At 42.4% G+C, this 13891-nt stretch overlaps 1 protein-coding gene and 1 long non-coding RNA gene across 4 annotated transcripts in view; one reads left to right on the forward strand and one right to left on the reverse strand.

The window, feature by feature from the left end:
- GUCY2C (guanylate cyclase 2C) overlaps positions 1–13891 on the reverse strand; it is a 121507-nt gene that overhangs the window by 6077 nt on the left and 101539 nt on the right. For all 3 annotated transcript variants that reach the window (XM_078075645.1, XM_078075643.1, XM_078075644.1), the window contains 6 exons: positions 13288–13425; positions 12408–12496; positions 10699–10790; positions 7676–7834; positions 3315–3507; positions 1671–1845 (listed from right to left, as the gene is read on the reverse strand). In XM_078075645.1, coding sequence (XP_077931771.1) covers positions 1671–1845; positions 3315–3507; positions 7676–7834; positions 10699–10790; positions 12408–12496; positions 13288–13425 — 846 coding nt within the window. The remainder of the gene's footprint in view (positions 1–1670; positions 1846–3314; positions 3508–7675; positions 7835–10698; positions 10791–12407; positions 12497–13287; positions 13426–13891) is intronic.
- The window catches only part of LOC118536727 (uncharacterized), a 41488-nt gene continuing 40038 nt past the window's right edge, over positions 12442–13891 (forward strand). Inside the window, exons 1-2 of the long non-coding RNA XR_013449091.1 lie at positions 12442–12663; positions 13334–13423. This is a non-coding gene — a long non-coding RNA (uncharacterized LOC118536727). The remainder of the gene's footprint in view (positions 12664–13333; positions 13424–13891) is intronic.

Here is a 13891-nt window from a genome sequence, read left to right on the forward strand (position 1 = left end):
CTTCTTTGTTAGGTTCAAGGTAAAACAACACAAAATAACCAACCAACAGCAACAAGAAACAAACAGAAGCAGAAGCAGCCTCCCCAAGGGAAGGAGCCGGAGAGGCCTCTACTGTTCCAGAGGATCTCTCTGATCTGGGCCTGAGGTCCGCTAGGGCAAATTACAGGTGACTCTTCACTTCAACACTGGAGTGAAGCTGGGAAGGGCCGGGCAGTGAAAATTCCTGCAGATATGAAGTCTTGTTTTCAACTATCAATATTTAACTGCAACCTCTTAATTTCTGAGGGCTAAACCCCTCCAGGTATGTGTGCCTAATATCTATGCTCACTCCAGCCCAATGTGGCGACACCTGGGACCTTGGCAGTCGGCTCAGGCTTGAGCTGGTCACAGGGGGAAAGAGATGGGACTGGGACCCAGAGCCCTGACTTGGCTCAGTCAGCCATGCCGCTGTCCCTCCCTCCAGGCCTGGCAATCTGTGATGGGTCAGAAACGGGACAGCATGCTGTTGCTGGCTGGGGAAACGCCTGAGAAGTCTCCTCATGTGTATATGGAAACATCTCTGATATATGGCTGTGGTCATGATTGTGGCAGAAATTTTTAACTTCTATTTACTTTTACTTTGAGAATCTCACCGGCTCATTACTAAATCAATAAATGTTTACTGCCAGGCTCTCTGCTAGGCATCATGGCTAGAGGATGACTCTTGCAAATGCAGTTGCCTGGTCCTCGTCACAAACCCTGGAGTGATCTTGGGTTTTCTGTATTTTGAGTCTTCTGTGAGCCATGGAGGGCAGAAAAAAGAGCAATGACAAGAAAGTATAGGGAGATGTGAGTTTTAACACAAGGAAAGACTGTCTAATAATTATAACTAGTAATGCAGTGAGTTGGCTTTGGAAACAGTGAGTTTTCAGGGAATCCTGGGATTATTCCAAAGGTAGCTATAGTATTACTTGTCTTGGAACCTATAAAAATAAGTTGTGCCCTATAAAGGATTAATCTAGATGACTTCTGAGTTCCTCTCCAACTTCATTTTTCTATAACATTTGTAGCTCATCTTCTCAAATCCCCTACATTCTAGGCTGAGTATCTTTCATGGTCTTTGAAGTGATCCATGTACTTTCTGTACCATAGAGGGGGGTGGGGTGGACATAAATGCCCTTTCATTATAGGAATTTTACCAGTTATTTTTTTCCCCTGTAGATAATCCAATCCGTGAAAGATACTATAATAGTGTAGTGGGAAAACAAAACAAAACAAAACAAAACAAAAAAAACAGACGTTGGGGGTGGGGGGAGAGGGAGGGAATGGGCAGGAAATAAATGAAACAGTAAATATGGGGACTTAAATAGGAGGAAGTCTGGAAGCTGTCATTTTAGTCTGTAGTTGGTGTTTATCATTCCAGGAGTCAAAGGTGCTGTAAAAGGTGTTGTTCCCTAGAACTCTCGAAGGAGGGTCGACTTATGTCAGGATATGTAATGGGACCTCATTAGGGTTTGGGATTGGGTCTAATTATGTCAGGATATGTAATGGGATGTCATATTTGCTAGGCAGACTCAAGAGTAAACTTCATGGGAAAATCGATCACACCTGGAGACCCTTTATCCTTTCTGATTTAGTTGGTGCACAGAGGTTCATATGGTTCCCATTTGCTACATTGCTTAACTCCGTACCAGAGTGAACTCCAATGCGAATCCATATGGGGAGGCCGGGAAGATGCTCCAGCTCGAAGGTCCCCATGAAGCTGAGGATGTCCAAGGCCATCTTGGCAATGTCGATTGCATGCCTGTTGCCATTCCTCTTGGGTAAACCGCTGGCCACCATGTAGGCATCGCCAATGGTTTCCACCTGTGGAAATAGTTGCTCATTAGCGGTCCTACCCCTTCAAAAGGCAGAAGAAATAAAAAACAAGCAGTTGATGGCATGTCAAAACAAAAGCTTTTGAGAACTCAGTGTGAGCACAGCCCCATACTTCTTTTTCTGGGACTAGCTCAAGACCAGGTCTCTGCTAATTTCTTCACGGTTTTAGAGTCTAGTTAAATGAATGATAAAACAGCTATAAAAGACTTTGACCATATGAAAGTACTTCATAATAATATAAACCATCCAGATGTGGTGACCCTTCTCTAATGTTTACATAGTCTGAATGGCTGTATATAATTTCAGGAACACCTGTAATTACCAGAAAAGTCACCTTTAGCACTTAACATTTTTTCTCCTGTCCTATTTGACAAAAAATAATTGTAGGCTCCTCCAAGATGTAATGCACATTCTTATAGTATGGTGATTCCAAACACTTTTCTTGTAATAAGTATATTTGTATCAACAGTATCCTATAAACATTATTCTCTCTTTTAATTTTATTTTCATAATCATATAGTTCACGTTTGTTGGGTAGTTAACTTCTCTTTGCCAACCATCTCTAAAACGCATAACCATTTCCTATCCAACAAGAACTATTGTTCATATGGCTTTACTGACCTACATGGAGTGAAGATAGGGCTAAGACAAACCCTAAAAGTAACATCTTCTCTGTGGGTAATAACCATTATGACAGACTGTTACATGAGTGACCTCTAAACTTTACTTGAGCATACAGTATTTTATCTCAATAACCTTCACAATAATCTACCGAGTTAGGTGTTATTATCATTCCATTTTACAGATAGGCAAACTGAAACTTGACAAAGTTAAACGTATTTTATGAGGTCACACAGGGAGGGCCAGTTGGGATTTGAACAAATAGCTCTAATTCTAAGTTACTTGCTCCATAAGCTCTGCTGTTTTTCCAACATGAAAATGTGGGAATTCAATTCTCCTTTACTCTTCTGACTCAGACATTATGAGCCCGAAATGGGCCCTCACTCTAGTCAGATAGAGTGCTGAACTTACAGAATATTCTCCCTGTTCTTCTTTAGTCTTCTTTGAATGATGCTTGCTATTTCAACAGCAGATTCCTAGTCTACTTATTATAACTCCAGTGTCTTCTCTGCTTCCTTTGCAATCAGTCCACACACTGTCCATTTTTTTAAAAGATGACTTGAGAGAATGCCATTTTCTCTCAATTTAGTACCCAAAATTCATTCCTGATGAGGTTTATGTTGTTTCTTTCAAACTGCTTCTTAAAGTCACATGGGCATTTTGACTTCTGACCCTTGTTACTCTTTTACTTCCCTTCATTTTGAGCTCAGATTCAATCATGAATTCATTAAATCTTAAATTAGGACAAGATCTGAGTAATAATAGGAACCAACCAACTTTGGCTCTGCTGACCAAGGGCAGTACAATCATTTCAGCCTGTTAGGTGAAGTGGTTACCTTGTACACATCATGGTGATCAAGAATGTGGTCAAAACTCTTGTAGATGTCATTGAGCATGTCCACCACTTCCATAGGGGTGCTGTATTTGCAGATGGTGGTGAAACCTACAATGTCACTGAAGTAGACTGTAACTTCCTCATACAATTCAGGCTCCACAATGCCTTTCTCCTTCAGAGACTTTACCACTAGCCTAGATGAGAAAGGGGAAAAAATGATTCGACTTCAGTAATTATTTTTTTTATCTTGCATAAATCTTAGAGACAGTAGTAACGATCCACAGGGAATTCTAGGATTTGGGTGGGGTGACCAGGAAGCAAAGACTGGTCGCACATACTGACTGTAGGAATATATTACATACATACACATATGATACTTGCATTTGAACTCAGAGGAATATACGCAGGTTTAGCATTAACTTGGTACTTGATTATTAACCCTAATAAACATGTACATATAACTCTAGTACCTATATAACCCTCATATGGATACACACTTGCCCACTTTTTGCCACTGTATGATAGTCAGCTTCTTCTAGCTATAGCTCTACATCAGGAAGCTGAGGAGGGTGTGTCATTAACGTAAGAGCTTGAATCACTACAGCTGTCACACCTGACTTTTTTCATCAGAGCCAACAGTTTTGCCTCCCAAGCATGGTTTACTTGGTACTGTTTAATATCACTATAAAGGAACAATACATTTAAAAATTAACTTTGATATTTTCTGAACAAGAACTTATTTGATATATTTTTGAACCAGATTTGGGTCTTTTAAAAAGCAAAGTCAGTCAGTCAAGTTAAAATTATGGTAAAACTGCAGAAGTCAAATAAAAGCAACTTAGAATATCTTTGTTGCAGAAATGGAAGGAGTAGTATATCAGACTCAGAATTAAGAGAGAACCACAAAGAAGGAATTCCACACCATACTTCCTCGATGGGCCAAGTTGCCTTTTCATTGAGAAAATGGGTGGGGCCAACATGAGGCTAGCCTCTCCCTGTCTGCCCTTGGGATCCCTCTGTAAAGGGTCCAAGTATGGAACCACTAGAATCAGAACATGGCCGCTGGGAGGTGCCATGGAGGTCACTGAGAACACTGAGGCTTAAAAAGAAAGTACGACTTTCACAAGGTCCCACAGCCACTAAGGGGAGAGCCAGTACTCAGCAACATCCCACCTTTTGGTCTTTTTATTTCCGGGCATCTCCTCCACAACCCAGACCTTGGGTATTCATGGAGATGAGGAAGATCTGGAGGTAAGCTGATTGTATCGAAGGAGGAATATCTGCCATTCTCCCAGAAAACAGTTCATTAACCACAAGGACACGCAACACTCGTTGTGAGAACCTCCAAAGCATCGAGGAAAGTCTTGTCAATTGGTGCAATGACAAAGCCTGGGACCTTTGAGAAACACCCCTGTGATGTGGCTGGTTGGATTCTCAGGGCACTTCTGGGGTGGTTGTTCTTGACCGGCCCAGTGTAAGGGTGCAAATTTTTTGAAGGCTATATAAATGTAATGATAAAATTGGATATTTCACCATCTTTACCCTTCCTATTACTGCTTATATCTGAAAAGTCATATGAGCTTGGAAACTAGTGCATTATCCAGAGAGAGAAACTAATGCTGGTAGATAAATGAAGAGCTGTGACTTAGCCTGGCGAGCTTTGGTAACAGGCTGTTGCTGACACAGACAGATTAGTGAACACAGTAGATGTCTTGGAAAGGCTTCCCACAAGAAGAAAAGCTTCTATTTTACTGTCTCAAAACCCAAGGGGCACTGTTTAAATAAGTGTTTAAGTAGTATCTGGTTCCTACATGCAGTCTGAGTTTATTCGCAATTTTGCCATTATATTTCTTTTTGATCCTTGTAGTTATTGTTGGTGTATGTTTTAGTTTTCTTTTACAAATATACATACTTTTTACATAAATTATCAAAGTGAGTTGCACTGGAGGCCTGGTGTATTGCAGCTATTGAAGTGATTGGTGCCATATAACCTTTGGCAATCCAATAAAAACATCTACCCATGGAGATGAAAAGTAGAGCACAGGGAATATAGTCAATACTGTTGTAATAACATTGTATGGAGGCAGACGGTAACTAAACGTATTGTGGTGAGCACTGAGTAATGTACAGCATCATCAAATTACTATGCTGTACACCTGAAACTAATATAACACGGTCTGTCAACTATACTCAAAACAAACAAAACATCTACCATCTAGTGGTCAAAGTGGCACATTACACCAAGGGTAAGATAAAAATCTGAGGTGGTGAGCTAGCTGTTTCTCAAACTAATCCTTTGAGTAACATTATTGGTTAAAGCCACTGATGATGACACCCCAGGAAGGCAGCTAGATTATGTGGATGTTGTTTTTGTCACCACTCAGCAGTAAAGGCCAGGGAAGGAATTATGCATCGTATAACTAGCATTTCTGAAGCTCTGATAGAAATCGCCATCTCTGGGGCGCTTGGGTGGCTCAGTCATTAAGCGACTGCCTTCATCTCAGGTCATGATCCCAGGTCCTGGGATCGAGCCCCACATCAGGTTCCCTGCTCAGCGGGAAGCCCGCTTCTCCCTCTCCCACTCCCCCTGCTTGTGTTCCCTCTCTTGTTGTGTCTCTCTCTGTCAAATAAATAAATAAAATCTTTCTAAAAATATATATATATAAAAAAATCTCTGATGGGAATATTAAGGGCTCAAGCCTATCTCCAGGGTACCATTCCCAGGCTGTTCCTTGGCACTCTGAGGACACACAGATCCTGCAGTAGGCTCCCTTTGGGCACGGATGACTGAACAGAGCATGTGTGTCACTCCCACCTCTCCACCCAGGTTTGTCAAAGAGAAACTGTCTCTTTATTTAGAAGACAGCTCCCATGGTCTCAAAATCATTCCTTTAGTAATGTAGAACTGATATTCCAAATGAAGCATGGGTTCAAAACCATGGGCATTGCAGGCTCTGTGCTGACTACCTTATATCCTGGGCATTATTTCAGGAAATTCTTAGGGCCAGCCTATGAGGTAGATGAGAAACTGAGGCTTGGCTCATGTAGGTAACTTGTCCAAGTTGGTGGTGGAACCATGGCTTGAAGTCAGGCCTTGCTGACCTCAGCTTCCACGATTTCACCCAATGCTAGACTCCTAGCTTAGTCTTCAGCTCATAGAACAGTTTAGTCTACTTTAATGACAGGAGAACATTCCTGCTCCCTTTGGCCCAAGCCTATTTTCTAGCTCTTCACATTTTAATTTCTTGCTTCTCTTAACTTTGCTTAGTTATTTTCTGAGTACCAGCACTCAGAAAACTTTAAACTGTTTGGGGATTTCAACCTTACCTCCTTTCTCTTATGTCCATGGCTGTGATTCTGCTTCACAAAACAGAGGTCAGCTCATAGATGCCTCTGTGATGAGGCATCTGATACGTGGCCCCCACCTCCTCCACTCACGACTGCCCCTATTTCTTGTAATTTGGCTTCTACTTTGAGGAGGAAATGGGCATTTAGTGCCTGCAAGAGCCTCATAGCTCCTAGATTCAATAGGAAAACTTTGATTTCCATTTTGAGATTAAGGAGAGACAGCCAGTGACTTGCCAAATGTCCCAGACTTCGTAAAAGTGGCAAAGAGGTGTTAGAACCCTGGTCATTCTAACTCCACCGCCCATGCTCCTTCTGGGGCACCACACAGCCACTTGAAAATAGCCTTTTTCCGGGTGCCTGGGTGGCTCAGTCATTAAGCGTCTGCCTTCGGCTCAGGTCATGATCCCGGGGTCCTGGGATTGAGCCCCGCATCGGGCTCCCTGCTCAGCGGGGAGCCTGCTTCTCCCACTCCCCCCTGCTTGTGTTCCCTCTCTCGTTGTGTCTCTCTCTGTCAAATAAATAAAATCTTTAAAAAAAAAAGAAAATAGCCTTTTTCTTTTAGATATATATATTTATTTATTTATTATTTTTTAAATAAGATTTTCTTTTCTTTCTTTTTTTTTTTTTTAAAGATTTTATTTATTTGACAGAGAGAGGGAGAGAGAGAGGACAGCATGAGAGAGCACAAGCAGAGGGAGAAGCAGGCTCCCCACTGAGCAGGGAGCCCAACACGGGGCTCGATCCCAGGACCCTGAGATCATGACCTGACCTGCAATCAGACGCTTCACCAACTGAGCTGCCCAGGTGTCCCTCTTCTAGATATTTAGAGTACGAACCAGACCAAGTCTTAGCAAGGTATTTTTTTTTTAACTCAATAATTTGCTGAAGAATGTGCAAAAGGGAGCGATCCCATATAGATACAAAGGAAAAAAAAGTACTAGACAAAAATGCTGACACTTTCAGCTGGAAGGAACAAGGCACAGCTGCAGAATCCTGCCGGAGGACTTGCCTTACCTTGGGAGCAACATGAAATTAAGTCTGTCGGCTCTGTCCCTCTCTGCCTTGTACAGCTGGGTCCTCTCCTCCACCAGGTGTTCCAGATTCCGAGAATACAGCTGTAGACGTCGGATCAAGGTGTCCATATAACTTTCACTTTTTTGGTCGTGAAATAGGCTGTACGTGGTAAAAGATAGAGAGCATAAACATCTAGTAACACAGTGGGCAAATATGATATGACAGTTAATTAAAGAAAAAAAATAAAAATGGCCAACACACATTTAAAAAAATTAACCTCAGGAAAAATTAAATAGAAATAAATAGATATAAGATTTTTTTTTTTTTTAAGAAAACCGAATGTTAGAACAATGGTAATCAATGGAGTTAAGGAGGAAAAACAGACACTATGACCTTCCTGGAGGGGCATCCTGGCAAAATGTGTCATAAACTTGAAAAGTACACACACTGATCAGTCCACCAGCACTACTTCTAGGAACTATCCAAAGGAAGCAACATGAATGTGCTGAAAAGTAACTATAAAAAAAGCTACAGCATTCTTTATAATAGCAAACATTCAAGAATAACCCAAATGTGTAACAAAACATAATTAAAGTATTATGATACAATGGAATATTAATGTATCATTAAACACAAATTAGAATAGTTAAATGTACAGAAAGACGCTACCTTGATATTAAACAAAGAAGTTGATAAAATGGCAAAAATTATTATTTTTAAGTTTTGAAAACCAGGTGGTCATCTACTGACAAATAGGTGGATTTTTCTTTCTTGTTTGCTTATACCTGTTTCCTGAAATTTTAATAATAATTTACAATAAAGGGAGACTTTTTTTTTAAAGGCTCTAGCAGTGTGATAAATGCAACAATAAGAGAAGGATCAAGAAAAGCAAAGCTGAAGGGCGCCTGGGTGACTCAGTCGGTTAAGCCTCTGCCTTCAGCTCGGGTTGTGATCCTGGGGTCCTGGGATTGAGCCCTGCACTGGGCTCCCTGCTGGGTGGGGAGCCTGCTTCTCCATCTCCTTCTGCTGCTCCCCTTGCTCATGCTCTCTCTCCCTCTTTCTCTCTGTCAAATAAATAAATAAAATATTTAGGAAAAAAAAAAAGCAAAGCTGAGCCTTCTATTATCTCCTTAGAACAGAGAGCCGAGCTCCTAAAGCAAAAAACCTAACTCCAGATGATTTGTTAGGCCAAGGAGACTTAGACAAGATGACAGCTTTTGGCAAGCCTTGGTGCAGAGCTTGGTCAGGGGATAAGCTGAGTGCCCGCAGGGTGGTTCAGGATTGAGATAATGTTTATAACGTAAATGGTGCCATTGAAGGGGCTGAATAAACCCTACCATTTATTACAACAATTGTAAGTTACCACTTCAGAGCTCAAGAAGAAGATGGCCTCCGTCATAGTCCCCTGGGGTGGGGAGGGAGGTTTGTTAAAAATTCGATACATTTCTGAGTCCTACCGCAGACCTAAATCCCTGGAAACCACTAAGCTTGGGATTATGAAGCAGTATTTTTTAACAAGTTCTCCAGGGGATTCTTCCTTGAAGCCACTAGTATAGAATCTAGTTGGGTGAGGGAGCAGGTGTAAGGGATGAAGATAGATTATCCTCTTTCGTGATGAATTGATTCAATTAAAACAGTTTCCTCAACCTTGACTGCCTATTTTAATCATCAGAGGAGCTGTTAAAACTCCTCATGCCAGCCTGCTCCCCAGAGCAATGGCATCAGACTCTCTGGGGCAGGACTGTGGCCCTGGTCTTTTTAACAACCCCCCCCCCCACCACCACCAACCCGCATGCCCAGGCGATCTCAGTGTTCAGCCAAGTTTGAGAACCACCCTATTCGAGGCTAAGTACTGGGGGCCCAGTTTATCTTCATGAGTTTACATTTCATCTGTCACACGTACAGTCTCAGCTGATCTTAGTCAAAGGTCTGTGAAGGAATGAAAAATGGGCAAGAATTACATTGTTCATTATTTTCTGCTCCTTTCACACAAATGATGGATTAGATGTACCAATCAATGACCACCCTCTCATGAATTCACTCAACCCCATCTCAGCCCTGGGCTTTTCGGCTCATTAAGTATCTGAATCTTTGACTTAATGACAACTATGGAAAATTAAGAGCTGGAAGGAATTGCCGAAATCGTCCTATTCAAATCCAGTTTTACTAAAAAGGAAATTGACATCCAGTTAGGGTAAGCATTTTGCCCAATGTCCCGCAGCAAGCTATTACTAGATCCTAGTCTAGAAATCGGATCTCCTAACTCTTACTTCACAGTTATTTTTTTCACTCTGCATTGCATGTAACTGAAACACGGAAAATATGGAATTCAACCTTACTGGGTAATTGTGTGCTTTTTTGTTTTTGTTTTTGTTTTGGACCCTGAATTATAATCTGATTTAGGGCACAAGTCTTAAGTACCAAAGGCTAACGTTGCTGGTTTTAAGATCTTAAGAAACTTCTTGATCTTAAGAATTATCTGGTGGCTTTGCAGATTCATAGGACTCATGCTAGACTTCTAAATCCTAATTACCTGCAGAATGGTCAGGGAACTATATATATATTTAAAGATTTTATTTATTTATGAGAGAGAGCGTGAGTGCACGAGTAGGGGGGAGAGGCAGAGGGAGAAGCAGACTCCCTTCTGAGCACAGAGCCAGACCGGCTTGGGGGCTGCTCTATCCCAGGACCCTGGGATCATGACCTGAGCCAAAGGCAGATGCCTAACTGACTGAGCCACCCAGGCGCCCCAGGGAACTATATTTTTAACAGACATATTTATGATCAGTCAGAATTTATTTTTTAATCAGGCAAGTGTTGCCCTTGAGTATTTAACTTTTCAAGTGATTATTCCCTGAGAAAATGGTCTCTTGGTCTCCATCCCCTTGTAATTTTTTTGAGCTAGATGTTGTGGTCTGGGGTTTTTCATTAGAACAGGCATTCCATTCTGAGGTGCTACTGAATGTCAACTGTCATTAGAAAAATCTGAAATTAGTGAGGAAACGTAAACATTTCAACAATACCCAAATATCTTGGCCAGTGTAGACTCAATTTTCTTGAAATCTGGTCTCTTCTCTGGATCCTCCTCCCAGCAGTTTTTTACAAGTAGATAGACCTGAAAGAAAGCAGGGGTCGATTGGCTCGGGGGGCGGTTTCCAATCCTACTATCTTCCCTCCATGAGTAGTTGAGGCAGGGAATATTTTTGAAACAACTCAACTCTGACAAAGAGGATGAGATTGCTGGGTTCCCTTCAGTCTGTCTCCACTCCGCCCCCTGCACCATCTTGCCTCATCCTTCTAATGGAATGAATGCAAGGAAGCATTGCCCCCCTGAGAGGACATGTGACAAAAACTACAGATCTTCTCTCAGTAAGAACTACAAAATGTTTCTTGTCCCACTAGAGTGGTCTAGTTCAGGTGCTAAACAGACACACGTCCTAAGTTAATGAAAAATGTGATACCAATTTGGACAAGGCTGGATTGTTGGGAGAGACAAAACGCTCTACAGAAGTTTGCAGGGTTTCTGTTGCCGAGGACAATAAATCGTTGGGGTCAGTGGATATGAGGCAGTGACTGTAATGGGAGGCTCTTCCACAAGGGTTTCCAACCAGGGCTACTAGTGGAATCATGTGGGGAGGTTTCCAGTTTCTTATGCCCAGGCCCCACCTCAGGAGATTCTGACTTCAGCAGTCCCTCCTTGTCTGAGTCAACCACGGTCCGGAATCAGATGATCCTCTTTCTGACCTATCGGCAGGGTCAATAGTAACCTAACAATACTTCACAACGCCCGTGTCATTCACTTAGCTTTGTCTCATCACGTGGGCATTTTATCATCTCATGTCAATACAAGAAGGGTGAGTGCAGTATGGAAGGATATTTTTGAGAGAGACCACAGTCATATACCTTCTATTACAGTATATATAGTTACAATTGTTCTATTATTATTGTTGTCGATCTCTTACTGCGCCTGATTTAGAAATTAAACTTTACCACAGGTATGTATTTATAGGAAAAAACCTAGTATATACAGGGCTTATCTGTGATCCACTCGGGGTCTTGGAATGTATCCTGTACATTTCTCGATTGTTTCTAGATGCTGACATATTCAATTGTAAATCAGTGGGTAGGATTTACAAGCCTAATAAGTGTATCGCATGGACACCTTGATCTTTTAGGTCCTAAAAATTGAGAATGGGATATGGGCTTCAGGAGCCAGCTTTTTCTTGAGCTGGGAGAGGTGAGAAAGGACGTGGGGAGTGTGGCAGGCTGATAATGGCACCCAAAGGGAATGGCCGAGGTCTGGCCTCTGGAGCCTGTGAATGTTACCTTATTTGGAACAAGGGTTTTTGCAGATGTGATGAAGTAAAGGACGTTGAGATGGGAAACTTATTGTGGAGTATCTTGGTAGGCGCATTCAGTCACATGAATCCTTATCCTGGGGGGAGGTGGTGGGAGATTAGACCAGAGGAGACAAGATTGTAACCATGGAGGCAGAGATCGGAGTGTTGTGGCCACATGCCAAGGAATGTCAGTAGTCCCCAGAAGCTCCTGGAAGAAGCAAGGAATGGATTCTCCCCTTGAGCTTCTGGAGGAAGTATGACCTTGCTGACAACTTATTTCAGACCTCTGGCCTCCGGAACGATTAGGCAATAAATTTCTGTTGTTTTAATCCACCAAGTTGCTGGGAATTTGTTAGAGCAGCCCAGAAACTCATGCAGGGAGATGCACTCACTTCCAGTTCTTTTTCCTCTGCTGTTTCTAGGAATAGATCTGGGCGGAAGGGTTTTACTCCGTTGGCATTCTCCACTCTGAAAATCTTCTCTGATGGGATGAGAATAATTCAAATTACAAGAAAGAATGCAGCATGAAAACATTTTAGCAGCAGCAGACTCTGAATTGGTTCACCGTCCCCCCTCCTCCCAGATGGGTGCCCAGTGAGAATGTAGCAGAGCCGAGGCCAGCACTCAACAGGATGAATGAGCCACCAGGTGAAAGGGTCTGATACCCACTTATACCCAGGAGGTTAGCTTAAGTTAAGGTTCCTAAGCCTTTAAAACGTAACACGGATACCACTCCCTTTAGTAGGCTTCTTCTAAGACCCTAGCACGCCCTCCCTAGACCCCTTAGACACCCACCCTCCAGAGAGTTGAGACCTGGGACATAATTGCTCAGTAAGCAAGGATTGGATGAATGGAAGGAAGCGTTTGCCGCCCCCCTACACCCCCCCCCCGCCCCCGCCCCAGAGAGGACGTGTGACAAAATCTATAGATCTTCTCTCAGTAGGAACTATAAAATGTATGTTGTCCCACTAGAGTGATCTAGTTCAGGGGTTAAACAGACACTCATCTTTTATTAGAATCAGAAGGGAAGGGGGAGATTGTAAGGAAAGAGTCTTTAACTGACAATGATGACAATGACAACATCTGGTATGTTATGCTCTTCAGAGCATTCTAACATTCATACCGTCAACCCCTCTAATACCCCTATGGGACATGCAGGGTGGATATGCCATTACTTTTTGCAGATGAGGGGACTGAGCTGTGGTCACAGAGAGATGAAGTCAGCCTAGAACACAGGCTCCCAGAGAGGGCAGACGAATCGGTCTGACTTACCGTTCTGGTCCCGGCAGCTCAACGTGTAGAAGGTTTCTCTCCGCAGGATGATCTCCTGGGCAATGATCCCATAGCTGTACACATCGCCTTTCTGGGAGATGTTGGCTTGGCGGAGGTGCTCCGGGGCTGTCCACAGGTCTGCGCATTCAGCAGTGAGATTGCAAAATCGAGGGAGATGAGTGGCCCATAGGTCTCCATCCCGCTTTTGTTCTTTAAGTCTCTATGCCATGCACCCTTAATCCGAGTGGTCCTGAATTTATATGTCCCAAACTTTGGAGGAATTTATGTTAATGCTGGTGACTGGGGGAGAACACACCCTTGCCTTTTAAGCTGACTGTGTAATGCCAGGATTTGGGTGAGGTCACGTGGCAACGTCTCCCCTAAAACGTCTAGGATCATAGCGCTGAAAACCCTCAAGCCTACCTAGAATAGCACCTGGTATATAGAAAGTACTCGGGAAATATTTGTAGAATGAGTGCAGTAGAATATGAGAGGCTGAGGATTTAATAGCTTTTGGGACATATGGCATACATCTATGAAAACCTTCATAAATAAAAAATATATAAATTTATATATTTTTATTATAAAATAAAAAATACATTTA

This window comes from Halichoerus grypus, chromosome 6 (assembly GCF_964656455.1).
Source record: "Halichoerus grypus chromosome 6, mHalGry1.hap1.1, whole genome shotgun sequence".
Classification (NCBI taxonomy): domain Eukaryota; kingdom Metazoa; phylum Chordata; class Mammalia; order Carnivora; family Phocidae; genus Halichoerus; species Halichoerus grypus.